At 42.6% G+C, this 16820-nt stretch overlaps 1 protein-coding gene across 7 annotated transcripts in view; it reads left to right on the forward strand.

Moving 5' to 3' along the window:
- Positions 1-5016: 5016 nt before the first annotated feature.
- Positions 5017-16820, forward strand: part of LOC109875619 (connector enhancer of kinase suppressor of ras 2) — a 56230-nt gene continuing 44426 nt past the window's right edge. For 6 of the 7 annotated variants that reach the window (XM_031808304.1, XM_031808308.1, XM_031808306.1 and 3 more), the window contains exons 1-2: positions 5045-5520; positions 11455-11618. In XM_031808304.1, the coding sequence (XP_031664164.1) occupies positions 5457-5520; positions 11455-11618 (228 nt within the window). In that variant the 5' untranslated portion in view covers positions 5045-5456. Of the gene's footprint in view, positions 5521-11454; positions 11619-16820 lie in introns of all 7 variants that reach the window. The other variant, XM_031808309.1, reaches the window with a different exon arrangement.

A 16820-nucleotide genomic window follows, 5' to 3' on the forward strand; every position in this document is an offset into this window, starting at 1 on the left:
TGCACCATCGAGAGCATCCTGACCGGTTGCATCACTGCCTGGTATGGAAACTGCTTGGCATCTGACCCTAAGGACAGAGGTTAGTGCGCACGGCCCAGTACATCACTGGGGCCAAGCTTCCTGCAATCCAGGACCTATACAATAGGCAGTGTCAGAGGAAAGCCCATTAAATTGTCAGAGACTCCAGTCACCCAAGTCATAGACTGTTTTCTCTGCTACCGCATGGCAAGAGGTACCGGAGCGCCAAGTCTTGGATCAAAAGGCTCCTTAACAGCTTCTACCCCCAAGCCATAAGACTGCTGAACAACTAATCAAATGGCCACGTGACTATTACATTGACCCCTCCCCCCCACACCCCCATTTGTTTTATACACTACTGCTACTCGCTGTTTATTATCTATGCATAGTCACTTCACCCCTACCTACATGTACACATTACCTCTAATCTTCACCCCCGCGACACTGACTCGGTACCTGTACCTGTATATAGCCTCATTATTGTTATGTCATTGTGTTACTTTTTTTTTTTTACCTTAGTTTATTTGGGAAATATTCTCTTAACTCTTCTTGAACTGCACTGTTGGTTAAGGGCTTGTAAGTAATAATTTCATGGTAAGGTCTACACTTGTTGTATTTGGCGCATGTCACAAATAAAGTTTGATTTGATTTTTGAACTAACTACTTTACTACTGAGTAAAGGGTCTGAATAATTATGAAAATGTAATATTCCCATTTATTAAAAACAGTTTTTGCTTTGTCATTATGGGGTATTGTGTTTAGATTGATGAGGGGAAAAAACAATTTAATCAATTGTAGAATAAAGCTGTAACCTAACAAAATGTGGAAAAATACTTTCGGAGTACTTTGTGAAGGCACTGTATGACCTTTGACACCTAGGGTATGAGAATACCCTTTATAAATTGCTTTAAAAAGGGAACCCTGATACATTTTGAACTTTGCTTGACAAGCGGTTCTGAAAGGCCATGAAATTATCTTTAAAATTATAGCTAAAATAACCAACTTTGAAAGCACTAACTACAACTATTGTTTAAAAATCACCCATATTGTGCCATTGACATAAGATTGTTAGCAGATAGAGGCACCAAATTGCATACTCACAGCTAGAACATGGATTTGTAGATACAGGGCCATCACAGGATTCACGAACCCAGCAGAAGCCATTTTCCAATATGGCCTCCCAACAACTCAATGGGGTCTTATTGGATCAGTTTTGCATGACCATAAATGTATGAAATATAACTGCAGTATGCCCAACAATATCTTGAAAGGTTCGTAGTGATGTAGAATACACAACCAAATGAGCCAGGTGTGCCAGATATATAAATATGTTAAAATATTTTTTAAATGTGCCCAAAAAGCTGTCAGAATCACTGATTTCTGATTATGTTTTGATCCTTAATTGCAATATTTAATCTTCAAACATTTCAAATGGATTCATATGTGTAAATATTCATGGGTGTGGGCTGATTAAAATGATATACAATGCTATCCTATTAACTGTTTTCATTATAAGAGAACTATAAGTGTCTCAGCTGAAAATGTAATGTCATGTTTGATTAACTGAAACAAAGATTTAACCTACTGTGAAATATGTGCTCACTAATTTGGGAAATACTGTATGTCCAAAAACAGTTGTATACAATTTCAGAGCAGATGAAGAGCCACTTTCAAAACACATTGGGCTAATTCAGCCCAAAACTTAGTTCACAAATCATTCAAAGAAACCTAACAGACTTTTGGATGTAGACTCCGACCCATTTCGGCTCACACCCACTCAGAGGACAGGGACAGGTACGAGTCTACGAGGGCAGAGTAATAATAGCTGGAGAGAAGAGAGAGCTTCCTTCCCCAAGGATATAAATTATTCACAGAAAATGGGAAAAATAATAGCGACATAAAAACCCATCCATTCATAACTTGCAAGGACAAAATGGACTGAACAGCTGTAAGGCTATGGTATTTCACATGCCCGCCTTGCAATGCAGATGACACATTCTTTGGATTAAATTTGTCAGAGATGCTGACAACGATACCCCCCACACAGAGCAAATGTGTTCACATACCCATGGGGGTGTGACAGAGGGACAGGAACCATCGCTAAACTTACATAAACCAAACAAAGAACAAGCCAAGATGCTTTGATTTAACAAAGCAAGACTTGGTTAACAGCTTGTCCTAAGAGAGGCCTATTTAATATCTTGTCTTGTCTCTTGTTTGCTGTATATCCTCGGACTTCAAACACTACTTTTTTTTATATACATCTTATATACATCTTGATTGGCATTTTTTTCAAGGCATTTTAGAAACCTAGACTCTTTGTTGTGCCATTATTCTGGACGGAACAAACATTTCTGTTACATTAATAACATGATAGTGTCTAACTTCACCTCAAATTTAACCAGACCGGAGCATAGACTGAAAAAAAGACTGAGCAAAGCCTGAACAGCCTGTGATATTGTGCCCAGGTCAGGGGTTATGGGAAAAGAGTTGCTCTTTGTCTCTCTCTATGCTCATAGTCTCTCTCTATGCTCCATAGTCTCTCTCTCTATCTACGCTCTATAGGCTCTCTGACAGATGTATTGTGCGTTTGGGTCTAGTGTGCAGGCTAAGGCTGTGAGTGAGGCTCAGCTCTCTGAGTAGAAACTTCCTCACAACAGCCTAACTACCAATACTGAGGATTCTGAAGTGGCTGTGTCCCTGCTTTAGACTAGATTATTAATTAAGGAATTCAAATGATTTATAATTGTTCAGTGCACAGGTGTATTACATCACATCTTGCCAAGGCCATGAAAGCCACATACAGTTTGCACATTATACCAGACCACCAGTAAAGCAAAACCACTTCAAAGTAATCTGAGTTTGTTGTTTCTTTAGGCCTACTTCACGAGGCAGCATCTCAACCTATGGTAAGCCTATTCATATTGTGGTAGTGGGATGCATTCATGGCAGTATTCTATAGCTTCCACCTGAGTGAGTGGGATGTCTTTGTTATGTCAAAGAGATTCATTGTAGTCTCGACTGAGTCTTGAGTCTGTTGGTGGATATGTTAAATAGGGAGTGTAATCTATGTGATGTGTCAGCCCCCAGCGCTCTCAATTCTCAGCGAACTGGGCGTGCCTTGCAAGACCCAGGCTCTGATGGGTTACAACAGATTAACTTAGCTCATGAGCATCTACAAGTTATATTCTTCAAGAATTAATGGGTTTACAAAAGTATGTATACAAAAGTATTTGGACACCCTGTTAAATTAGTAGATTTGGCTATTTCAGCCACACTGTTGCTGACAGGTGTATAAAATTGAGCACACAGCCATGCAATCTCCATAGACAAACACTGGCAGTAGAATGGCCTTACTGAAGAGCTCAGTAACTTTCACTTTTCCAATAAGTCAGTTGGTCAAATTTCTGCCCTGGTAGAGCTGCCCCAGTCAACTGTAAGTGCTGTTATTGTGATGAGGAAACTTCTAAGAGCAACAACGGCTCAGCCAATAAGTGGTAGGCTACACAAGCTCACAGAACGGGACCGCCGAGTGCTGATGCGCATAGCACGTAAAAATTGTCTGTTCTCTGTTGCAACACTCACCGCCAAGTTCCAAACTGCCTCTGGAAGCAACGTCAGCACGAGAACTGTTCGTCGGGAGCATCATGAAATAGGTTACCATGGCCGAGCAGCCGCACACAAGCCTAAAATCACCATGCGCAATACCAAGTATCGGCTGGAGTGGTGTAAAGCTCGCCGCCATTGGACTCTGGAGCAGTGGAAACGCATTCTCTGTAGTGATGAATCATGCTTCACCGTTTGGAAGTCCGCCGGACAAATCTGTGTTTGGCGGATGCCCGGAGAACGCTACCTGCCCGAGTGCATAGTGCTGACTGTAAAGTTTGGTGGAGGAGAAATAATGGTCTGGGGCTGTTTTTCAATAGTTCCAGTGAAGGGAAATCTTAACGCTACAGCACACAATGAGATTCTAGACTATTTCTGTGCTTCCAACTATGTGGTAACAGTTTTGGAAAGGCTCTTTCCTGTTTCAGCATGACAATGCCCCCATGCACAAAGTGAGGTCCATACAGAAATGGTTTGTCAAGACACTGTGGAAGAACTTGACTGTCCTGCACAGATCCCTGACCTCAACCTCATCGAACACTTTTGGGATGAACTGGAACGACGACTGCGAGCCAGGCCTAATCGCCCAACATCAGTGCCCGACCTCACTAATGCTCTTGTGGCTGAATGGAAGCAAGTTCCCGCAGCAATGTTCCAACATCTAGTGGAAAGCCTTCCCAGAAGAGTGGAGGGTGTTATAGCCTCAAAAGGGGGTGGGGGGGGGGGGGGGGGGTTAACTCCATATTAATGCCCATGATTTTGGAATAAGATGTTTGGTGAGCAGGTGTCCACATACATTTGGTAATTTATTGTATCATTCATTTTAAGTCTAAAAATCAATGTATCAATTACAGATTTCCCTTTAAGCAAGGACAATTAGTTCATGTTAATAATCAATTAAAATAAACGCCCATACGTTCATTATTATCTTATAATAGTGTAACCTATACCCTACCTAAGTCCAAAAATGAATGTAGCAGCAATTGCGGATTGCCCCATTAATAATTAATAGGCTTTTATCAGAAGCTTTCAATAAAAACTCATAAGTGCAAGTATACCATATTATTATACATCTTGTGCTATTAAATTGATTATCTGTTATTTCAAATAAAAATACATTGTAATAGGCTCGTTCTTCTCTTTCAAAATGTTAATTAACCAGATCAATTAATGTTTTACTGAATGCCTAAATCTTGCTTCCCAGAAGATTAGAATAAGAGAAGGAGATATTACAGTATCCTCGCTTCAGTTACGAGCGTTGTTTCCATTAGGCTGCGCTTGCTTGTATGATGGAGGCGTGAGCAACGACAAAGACGCGAGGGAAACATGGGCGAGAGGGAGAGAAAGAGGAGGGAGATACAGTGAACGTTCGTCTGGCGAGGGGGAGGGGGAGAGGGAGGGGGGAGCTTGCAAGCGCTTGTGTGACTCACAGATGGGGTGGTAGCAGTCTAGAAGGAGAATGCGTGGACCGCACGGTGCGATTGGGAAATAAACCCACAGACGCCACTACATGCCTTCTCTTTAGGGTAGTATGAGATGAATTGGCGAGAGGGTCGGGGACGGTGCCACCAGAATCGTGCAGCCGCCTGGCATTAATGACAAACAAGGGAGCTATTCGAGCGCACAACACAACAAGCACCAACCGCAGAGGAATGTGTATAACTCTATCCGACTCGAATCAAGCCACCCAGAAAATAACGTAGTCTCAGATCCGTTGGACCTCCTTCGTCGTTGTTATAAAACAGGAAAACGGATTACAGAACCAAACATTTGAGAATTTTGGGCTTGTTGGAGCGTTTCTTTTGTCAGGCGAGACCCGAAAAACTTCTACAATGGCTCTGGTCATGGAGCCTGTGAGCAAGTGGAGTTCGAGTCAAGTGGTGGACTGGATGAAAGGTACGCCACGGTTTCAAGATGTGCATTAGATGTTGCCAATCAACCTGCACACAAAATGCTGGGAAATATATATTCTCTGGACTCAAGTATAACGGCACCAAATGCGCCTAACACTGATCAATTAACAGTGCGAGGCTAGTGCAATCATTGGCGACTAGGTGAAACAAAAGCACCTGCTGGACCTCATAAATAATGTATTCAATTATAATGGCAACAAATTGATAATCTATTATATTATATTATTTACTATAATGGGCTCTCTATACCACTAATGGAATTCAAATTTCAATTGAAATGTGGGCTGTGGAATTGGCAGTGATATACACTTGGACCTGAGAAAATGTCAAAGCACTGGTGGATGAGTTGGTTTATTGGTAATTGAAAGAGTTCTGTATGGAGGCAGTCTTTGCCTTTTAAATAGCATTTCAGATCGGTCTGAATATTGGCATTATGGGAGAAATGATCCACTGAAATGAAGGCATTGGGATGAATGACACTGAAGGGATAAAACTATTTACAGTAAAACCTGTAGGTATTTGAAGTGAAGCAGTTGATGGTTCCGAATATGCAGAATATAATTAATGGAACAAACCGAAATCTCTATAAGAGAGACACTAATGTATTTCATTTCTGTGGTTGTGGAGCTGAGATAGTTGTTTGATTCTCTGAGTCCCATCTAAGTGAAAGTCAAAGATGGACTCTAGAGAATATATTACTAATAGCTATTACATCATCACTCTGGGGTGGATCTAGTGCATATACCAAATACATCAATTATTTATTAACTACATCCAAAAATACTATTTCAGATCTGCAACACAGGTGGTGGTAATAATGCAGTAATAACTATATCGTAGATGAAGAAGATAAGATTAATGTGGTGCTACTTCGGGTGATTCATATGAGAGGTGTATTGTGTGTGAGGCAATGCATGAAGGTTGGCAGTAGGCCCATGTTGCTTTGGAGAGATGCTTGACCTGATGGTGGTAGTGCCCTATGTGCTTTTGAGCCACTGTGGCCTGCGGTAACTGCAGTTGGTAAGCCTATCTTTAACACTCACTAGGCTCCCTGGGCCCAGAACCTGTGGCTGGGCCAGCTCTCTGAGATCCAAGCTCAATTTCTTTCAGTCAACATCACCTTCCCACTGGGCACACACTGGTTGAATCAACGTTGTTTCCACGTCATTTCAATAAAATTAAGTTGTACCAATGTGGAATAGATGTTGAATTGACTTCTGTGCCCGGTGGGTCTCCATCTCTTCCAATATGGAATCTCTGTCTCTTCTCTCCATCAGCTCTGAATATCATCATTATTGTCCTTTTACTGTCTCTTCTGTCATTTCCTCTTTCTCTTCCATTACATCCCTCTAATCCTCCTGTTCCTCTTGTCTTTCCAGGCAAAAACACACACACACACACACACACACACACACACACACACACACACACACACACACACACACACACACACACACACACACACACACACACACACACACACACACACACACACACACACACACACACACACACACACACACACACACTGACGCCTTGACTACTATGTACTCTTGTACTGAACTCATGAACTACTTTGTGTCTGATCCCAGCAGTCAGGCACTAGTGTGCCTGTCTCAGTCAGCCAGCTGAGCTGTTGTGTACGTTTGGAGATTTACTGAATCTTTGAGTGAGTGTGTTTTCAGGCAGTGGAGGCGTGAATAAGTAAATGAACAAGTGGCTGGAGCATCACTGCGAGGTTAGAATCCTCCACATGAGTACTCTGCTCAGCAGAGACAAACAACACATTACACAGTAATGACGACATATATGAAAACAGACATACACAGGCATGTGATACACACAAAACACATTACAGTAACACACAATTAATGTAAACAATAACATAGAATGGACAGAAAACATAAACTCTCTCTCATACCCCCCCCCCCCCCCCCCCGAATATGCATGTCTTTTGGCCTACATTATCTAAACACGTCTGAGAAGTGTATTAAGTGTTGCCGCTCCACTTAATTCTAAACTGGAGTCAGTAGTTCATACAATTCATATTGGAAGAAGAGGATGGGAGGTGAAAAACATCTATTTGAGGTGGCGTGTGTGTGTGTGTGTGTGCGTGTGTGTGTGTGTGTGTGTGTGTGTGTGTGTGTGTGTGTGTGTGTGTGTGTGTGTGTGTGTGTGTGTGTGTGTGTGTGTGTGTGTGTGTGTGTGTGTGTGTGTGTGTGTGTTTTTGCCTGGAAAGACAAGAGGAACAGGAGGATTAGAGGGATGTTATGGAAGAGAAAGAGGAAATGGCAGAAGAGACAGTAAAAGGACAATAATGATGATATTCAGAGCTGATGGAGAGAATATATTGCATATTGGAAGAGAAGGAGAGGAGATGAGGACTGGAAGAAACTGAGCTTGGATCTCAGAGAGCGGGCCCTACAGTGGCCCAGCCACATCTGATGAGTGGAGCTGAGACAAGTTATAGGCCCAGAGTCTAGTAATGGGGATGTGAAGTGAGGGATGTAGGAAGATGCCACAGTCACAAAGGAAAGGAAATGGAGTTTGTGTGATCTTGTCTCGGATCCATTCATATACTCCCCATCGCAAGGGCCCACAGCATCTCCACCTCATCATTAACATTCAGAGGTTCCATTATTAGCATAGGGCTCAGTGATGTCACCTGAGGCCAAATAGGAGCACCCAGTGACCTTCCCATAATGCCACTCTCTGCATCCTCCTGGCACTGTCCAAGCTCTCTACTCTCTCAGCACCTACAAAGACCTCTCCACTGAGAAACCCCTCCACTTATTTTAAATGAAGGGTGACCTGTGCATTGTGCACATATCATTTATTTACCCATGTATTGCATTTTAAACCAGGGGTTGGAACGTTCTGAACAGAACCACTATTGTTTTTGTTTCGTTCCACTCTTCCGACCAGCAAATAAAGTTCTGAACCGGTTTTAACCCTCAAAAAGTACTAATAATATAATAATATAATATAATGTTATTAACTGGTTCCCATTGTTTTAAGATAATGTTTCTGTTCTAGAACAGGATGGATAACTTTTGTTCCTTGAAAATGTTTGGTCTTTTCCAGTTTTCGGTTCCGTTCCCTGAACCGGTTCCAGCCCCTGGTTTAGAAAGCTGCAAATACTTGGCTAATGTTCAAGCTAAGGGTTTTATGAAAATATATATTTTTTATCTTAAATTTGTTATTTTCACACAAACACCTGCCATAAATTTGTGCTAAAGGCAATTACTGAGATGATTGTCAAGCTAGCGAAGCTGTAATGCACTGCCCTAGCAGAATCATGTCGAAATTAAACCAATTTCCTCACTTGTGTTGGATAACATTGCATGCATTTGATGGTTGAATATTATTATGTGCCATATGTTGGGTAAGTGAGTGTATGTATAGACTATAGAGTATGTGTGTACACATTTACAGCATGTTTCTCTGGTTAAAGTGTGTTTATCGTCTTACACTTTGAGTGTGTGTGTGTGTGTGTTTTGATCTGACTGGCTGGCACCCTGCCCATGTCTCTTGACATTGATAAATGATGTAGATTAGCATAGTGCCCCTCCCCTACAAAGCCAACACAATAATGTATCACAGCACTAAACACAACTTACTCACCGCAGCCTCAATTGCTAGCAGATTAATAGTCTCTTAATCAGATCTCTCATCTCATCTCTCTCTGTGTCTCTCTGTGTGCTCTTCCCAGTCAGGGTGGCTGTCTGTCTCATCCATTGGTCTCATCACAAAGAATAGCTCTGTTTGTTTAGGGAGGCCAGGCCAGTTGATTAAGGGGGAATTTCTCTGCAAAGTGGGGGGAAGGCTCTATGCAAAGTGGGGTAAAGCAAGGCTAGTTTGTTATAGAAGGGTTGCTCTGCCCATTTAGAATGACAAAGCCCATCTCTGAATTGAGGTGTAATACAGGTGTTTAAAGGACAAATACGTATTTGTCCTTTAGAACAGATTACTGTGTTTATGTAGGGAGCTAGCTCTGTTATCTGGCGAGGCACAGCATTCATACTTTAGACAATGTCCCTGCTTGTTTTGGTGGGAAGACGTTAGAAGGGTCTTTTCTTTCTCTCTACCTTTTCACTTACATGTTTAGTTACAGTATTGTTGGCTTGTTGTCTTGCAGGAGCCACTACTCCAAACCCCACTGCATGGTTTCTATAGCAACATGGGGATTTCTTCATTGACAAATGCTTCTTGATTAACTGGGTAAAGAGGCTGATTTGTTAAGCCCTTAAATTGTATGCAAAGCCATGGAACTCTCCTCTTTCTGCTTCTCCACAATTTCTCTGCCAGCTGAACTTGAGCCGAATGCTTCATTAGGTCCAGGCCAGAGAACACACTGAGATTGAATCAAAAGGAGGAGATGAGGGCTCCACAGCCTTCTTTGTGGGAGGCTGACCGAGGGAGGAGAAAGGGGAGAGGGAGTGTGGGATGAGAGTGGATGAAGGAGAGATTGAGAAACACTGAGACTGAGAGAGATGAGGAAAATTGTATATGTGTGTTTAAACATGTATATGTGTGTTTACGTGTGTGTGTGTTTATATGTATATCGGTATCTTTCGGTAGCCAATGTGAGGACAATGTCACCATCCATGAAGAGTGTGGGGGGGGGGGCGTTTCCATGACAACATCAAGCTCTGCCAACTAGGTCTGCCCCTATTTGAGGCAACGGTCCTTGAGATGAGATCCATGATGTGTGTGTGTGTGTGTGTGTGTGAGACAGCAGTGTGTGTCAGTGCTGGAGCGAATGTGTGTGTCTCCGTGAGTGTTGAGTCCAGATTGAGACAGTGACAGATAGCGTTTGTACAGCTGTGAATGAAAGCTTTCAGAGATAATGACAGAGATGGTGCTATCGCTGTGTTTGCATGCCAGTGGGATAGGAGGATCAGTTTGAACAGCTCCTCTGTTCAAACTGGGGAGGGAAGGACGGAAAGAGGGAAGGACGGAAGGAGGGAAGGATGGTACTGTGTTTCAAGTGGGTTTAGTGTGGGGCTAAATGTTTACTCATGAATGACCTGCACCAACTGTTGGTTATGAGTGGGCTGTAAGTGTGTAGTAAATGTGAGAGTGTTTGAATGTGTCATGATCTTAATAAAGATATAATACTTTTTGTGTAGTTCTTTGTGTGGAAAGAACTACACAATAATAGTAGGACGGTTGTATGTAATGGTATGCGTAGGGGTTATGCGTATGTAATGGTATGTGGAAAGGGTTGGTTGTTTGTGGGTTTTACATACCACTGTAATTTGTTGGACATGTGTGGAGGTCTGTGTGACGTGGTTGATTAAAGCTTGGTGAGTCTGTGTGTGTATATCTGTTCAGCGATGCCCAGAAAGGCACTATGTTCATCTCTGAGATCTCTGTTTGTCCATTTTCGTTAAACCAAGCACTGGCACACACTCACAGGCTGCAGTTTCAAAGCCCAGAAATGAGAGACACAAACACACACACAGTCAGAGATAGAGAGAGAGAGTGGGGGGGAAGAGACAAGGTGGAGCGATAGTCACTGTAAACCCCTCTGGACTGCAGAGCTGACAAGAGAAAGTTTCTTCACACTGCCCCGACCAGATAACATAACATCTTCACACACAATATTTAGAGTGATGCCTTTGAGGGACTGAGGTCGTTGGAGCTTACATTTGAAACACACTGCCTGCATTGGTCTTGGTAATAATCTGGATAGATGGAGTTGATACCAAGATTACTGTTACTTAAATGATATTATGTTGTCTCTCAAAACAATATGCTAAATATGCTATTTCTCAATTATACATGAATCAGTACTTTTATAAAGCAGTAGCAGATAGCAGCAGAGAGGAGTAAGCCAATACAAATCTGTTTATCTGAACATATCCCTATGTAATGAGACTTTTCACCGTGTCATTTCCTCCTCTCCCTCCAGGGCTGGATGACTGTCTGCTGCAGTACATTAAGACGTTTGAGAGAGAGAAGGTGGGAGGAGACCAGCTGCTTCGTATCACCCACCAGGAGCTGGAGGAGCTGGGGGTCACCCGCATCGGACACCAGGAGCTCATCCTGGAGGTTGTGGACCTACTCTGTGCCCTGGTGAGTCCTCCATCCCTTTCACTCAGTCATTTCATTCCCCTCCAGATCAGGGGTCTTCAACCTGTTGTTACCAAACTTTTTTTTCCACATCTTGTCTTATCATCAGGTGAATGATAATGGCATGGCGAAGTAATCAACATTTATTAAAAAAATTAATAGATATGGTAAATCGTTTTTCACTATTTTGACCTCCCCACATTATAATTGGAAGATGAAGTGTAAACTCTCAACTGCCTATTAGCTAGAAAGAAAAAAAATAGCAGCTAAAAAATAGCAGCTGTTTAGAGCTAAAATAGCAGCTGTTTAGAGCTAAAATAGCAGCTGTTTAGAGCTAAAATAGCAGCTGTTTAGAGCTAAAATAGCAGCTGTTTAGAGCTAAAATAGCAGCTGTTTAGAGCTAAAATAGCAGCTGTTTAGAGCTAAAATAGCAGCTGTTTAGAGCTAAAATAGCAGCTGTTTAGAGCTAAAATAGCAGCTGTTTAGAGCTAAAATAGCAGCTGTTTAACTGGTTAAACAAAGGTTAGCCATGTTTTTGCAAAAATGATTTACCAAGTCAAGAAAGCTTACCACCAACCAGTAGCATTTGCCACACTGGTAACCTATTCGCGGGGGCTTTTTCAAAGTCTATGTCAGATACTCCAGTGATTGTAATTTGCTCAATATTAGGAGTTGAGAATCATTGAGGACTGATGAACCCACCAAAGAGTGTGAATCAAGTCAGGAAGTCAGAGAACCATCCTTAGACCAACTCAAAAAGTCTAGGTCTAGGCTTAATCTGTGTCCGGGAAACCAACCCCTTATTTTTTGACCACAGTGAAGACCCCTTTCTGGAGAGGTCAGACAGGCAGCTGGCGTAGGGCTCAACTGTAAGAGTCTTTACAGTTTAGGAGTGAAGTGCTGGGATATGTTTAAGCATTTCTGTGCTGACAGCATTTCAGACTCTTGTTCCATCTTGTATGTTTTGTTTGTCTGACGTCTGTGTCCATTTTAGGACATTCTATCATTCAATATTCCCTTTAGGTTGGATTTTCTTTCTGATTATTGATAATTAGTTGTTGACATATTCACATTTGGCTAATATCTGTTTTAGGCTGACAAGTGTTGTGACAGATCAGTTAATTGCCCTGTTTGTCAGTTAATTTCCCTTGTTCCACCTGTATGCCGGAGGGATAGTTACTCACAGAAAATAAACATTGATAATCTCTGATAATCCCCTGGACTAATTTTCCATTCTCTCTGCCACCCCACACATACTGTGCAGACACAATCACACCACCCCAAACACACAACACAATCACACCAGCTTCTAGGGTGGTTTGGGTGGGTGTGACACATGGACGATCAGGGACGATGACCAACAGAAGATAATGGATATAGAGAAAGAGGGGGAGATAGAGGATGAGAGAGAAGAGAGAGGATCCGAGTAAAGATTGAGTGGGTGAGATTGATGGGAATAAAGGGAAACGAGTGAGGCGGGATATCTATTTAACTAACTATTTAGCAGCCTTATGGCTTGGGGGCAGAAGCTGTTCAGGTTCCTGTTGGTTCCAGACTTGGTGACTTGGTACCATTTGCCAAGCGGTAGTAGAGAGAACAGTCTATGACTTGGGTGGCTGGAGTCTTTGACAATTTTTAGGGCCTTCCTCTGACACGGCCTTGTACAGAGATCCTGGATGGCAGGGAGCTCGGCCCTAGTAATGTAGTGGGCCATACACACTGCCCTCTGTAGCGCCTTGCAGTCGGATGCCAAGCAGTTGCCATACCCATCAGTGATGCAGCCAGTCAAGAAGCAGTTGTATATGGTTTAAATGGTGCAGTTGTAGAACTTTTTGAGGATCTGAGGGCCCATGCTGAATCTTTTCAGCCTCCTGAGGGGGATGAGGCATTGTCCTGCCCTCTTCACGACTGTGTTGGTGAGTGGACCATGATAATTCCTTAGTGATGTGGACACAGAGGAACTTGAAGCTCTCAACCTGCTCCACTACAGCCCCATCAATGTGCATGAGGGTGTGTTCGGTTCTCTGTTTCCTGTAGTCCACCATCAGCTCCTTTGTCTTGCTGATGTTGTGGGAGAGGTTGTTGTCCTGACACCACACTGCCAGGTCTCTGAACTCCCTGTAGGCTGTCTCATAGACTGTTCTCTCTACTACCACATGGCAAGCGGTACAGATGCACCAAATCTGGAACTAACAGGACCCTGAACAGCTTCTACTCCCAAGCCATACGACTGCTAAATAGTTAGTTAAATAGATAACAAATACAGTTGAAGTCGGAAGTTTACATACACCTGAGCCAAATACATTTAAACTCAGTTTTTCACAATTCCTGACATTTAATCCTAGTTAAAATTCCCTGTCTTAGGTCAGTTAGGATCACCACTTTATTTTAAGAATGTGAAATGTCAGAATAATAGTAGAGAAAATTATTTATTTCAGCTTTTATTTCTTTCATCACATTCCCAGTGGGTTAGAAGTTTACATACACTCAATTAGTATTTGGTTGCATTTCCTTTAAATTGTTTAACTTGGGTCAAACGTTTCAGGTAGCCTTCCACAAGCTTCCCACAATAAGTTGGGTGAATTTTGGCCCATTCCTCCTGACAGAGCTGGTGTCACTGAGTCAGGTTTGTAGGACTCCTTGCTCGCACTCGCTCTTTCAGTTCTGCCCACAGATTTTCTATAGGGCATTGTGAAGGCCACTCCAATACCTTGACTTTGTTGTCCTTAAGCAATTTTGCCACAACTTTGGAAGTATGCTTGTGTAAGTATGCATTGTCCATTTGGAAGACCCATTTGTGACCAAGCTTTAACTTCTTGACTGATGTCTTGAGATGTTGCTTCAATATATCCACATCATTTCCCTGCCTCATGATGCCATCTATTTTGTGAAGGGCACCAGTCCCTCCTGCAGGTTATGCTGATATAGGACTCGTTTTACTGTGGATATAGATACTTTTGTACCTGTTTCCTCCAGCATCTTCACAAGGTCCTTTGCTCTTGTTTTGGGATTGATTTGCACTTTTCGCACCAAAGTACATTCATTTCTAGGAGACAGAATGCGTCTCCTTACTGAGTGGTATGATGGCTGCGTGGTGCCATGGTGTTTGTACTATTGTTTGTACAGATGAACGTGGTACCTTCAGGCATTTGGAAATTGCTCCCAAGGATGAACCAGACTTGTGGAGGTCTACAATTTATTTTCTGAGGTCGTGGCTGATTTCTTTAGATTTTTCCATGACATCAAGCAAAGAGGCACTGAGTTTGAAGGTAGGCCTTGAAATACATCCACAGGTACACGTTCAATTGACTCAAATTATGTCAATTAGCCAATCAGAACCTTCTAAAGCCATGACATAATGTTCTGGAATTTTCAAAGCTGTTTAAAGGCACAGTCAATTTAGTGTATGTAAACTTCTGACCTACTGGAATTGTGATACAGTGAATTATAAGTGAAATAATCTGTCTGTAAACAATTGTTGGAAAAATTACTTGTAGATGTCCTAACAGACTTGCCAAAACTATAGTTTGTTAACATGAAATGTGTGGAGTGGTTGAAAAACTAGTTTTAATGACTCCAACCTAAGTGTATGTAAACTTCCGACGTCAACTCTAGTTACCCGGGCTATGCATTGACCTTTTTTGCACAAACTCTTCTGACTCATCACATACGCTGATGTTACTGTTTATTATGCACTGAGTGTACAAAACATTAGGAACATGACATAGACTGACCAGGTGAATCAGGTGAAATCTATGATCCCTTACTGATGTCACATGTTAAATCCACTTCAATCAGTGGAGATGAAGGGGAGGAGACAGGTTAAAGAAGGATTTTTAAGCCTTGAGACATGGATTGTGCTTGTGTGCCATTCAGAGGGTGAATGGGCAAGACAAAATATTTAAGTGCCTTTGATCGGGATATGGTACTGTAGTAGGTGCCAGGCGCCCCGGTTTGTGTCAAGAATTGCAACACTGCTGTGTTTTTTACACTCAACAATTTCCTGTGTGTATGAAGAATGGTCCACCACCCAAAGGACATACAGCCAACTTGACACGTGTGAGAAGCATTGGAGTCAACATGGGCCAGCATCCATGTGGAACACTTTTGACACCTTGTAGAGTCCATGCCCCAATAAATTGAGGCTTTTCTGAGGGAAAAAGAGAGGGATTCAGTTCAATATTAGGAAGGTTCCTAATGTTTGGTATGCTCAGTGTATATCCTGTTGCTTAGTCACTTTATCCCTACCTATATGTACATATCTACCTCAATTACCTCATACCCCTTGACATCGACTCGGTACTGGTACCCCATGTATATAGCCAAGTGATCTTTACTCATTGTGTAGTTATTCCTCGTGTTATTTTACTTTTTTTTGTCTCTGCATTGTTCGGAAGGGCCCGTAAATAAGTATTTCACTCTTAGTCAACACCTGTTGTTTACTAAGAATGTGACAAATAAAATATTATTTTGTTTGATGGTGAGAGGGAAGGAGAGAGAGAGAGAGATGAGGGGATATAGAGGGAGAGAGGAGGGGATAGAGAGAGAGGAGGGGATAGAGAGAGAGAGGGGGGATAGAGAGAGAGAGGAGGGGATAGAGAGACAGAGAGAGAGAGAGAGAGAGAGAGAGAGAGGGGGGGGGGGATAGAGAGAGAGGAGGGAATACAGAGAGAAAGAAAGAGAGGAGGGAATAGAGAGAGAGGAGGGAATACACACAGAGAGAGAGAGAGGGGATAGAGAGAGAGGAGGGAATAGAGAGTGAGAGAGAGAGAGAGAGAGAGAGAGAGAGAGTGGAGGGAATAGAGAGGGAGAGAGGAGGGGATAGAGAGAGAGGAGCGGATAGAGAGAGAGGAGGGAATACAGAGAGAGAGAGAGAGGAGGGAATAGAGAGGGAGAGAGGAGGGGATAGAGAGAGAGGAGGGGATAGAGAGAGAGAGAGAGAGAAGGGAATAGAGAGGGAGAGAGGAGGGGATAGAGAGAGAGGAGGGAATACAGAGAGAGAGAGAGAGAGGAGGGAATAGAGATGGAGAGAGGAGGGGATAGAGAGAGAGGAGGGGATAGAGAGAGAGAGAGGAGGGGATAGAGAGAGAGGAGGGAATAGGAGAGAGAGAGGGGGATAGAGAGAGAGGATGGGCTAGAGAGAGGGAGAGAGAGGAGGGGGATAGAGAGAGAGAGAGAGAGAGAGAGAGAGGAGGGAATAGAGAG

The sequence above is a fragment of the Oncorhynchus kisutch genome, linkage group LG28, assembly GCF_002021735.2.
Source record: "Oncorhynchus kisutch isolate 150728-3 linkage group LG28, Okis_V2, whole genome shotgun sequence".
In the NCBI taxonomy this organism is placed as follows: domain Eukaryota; kingdom Metazoa; phylum Chordata; class Actinopteri; order Salmoniformes; family Salmonidae; genus Oncorhynchus; species Oncorhynchus kisutch.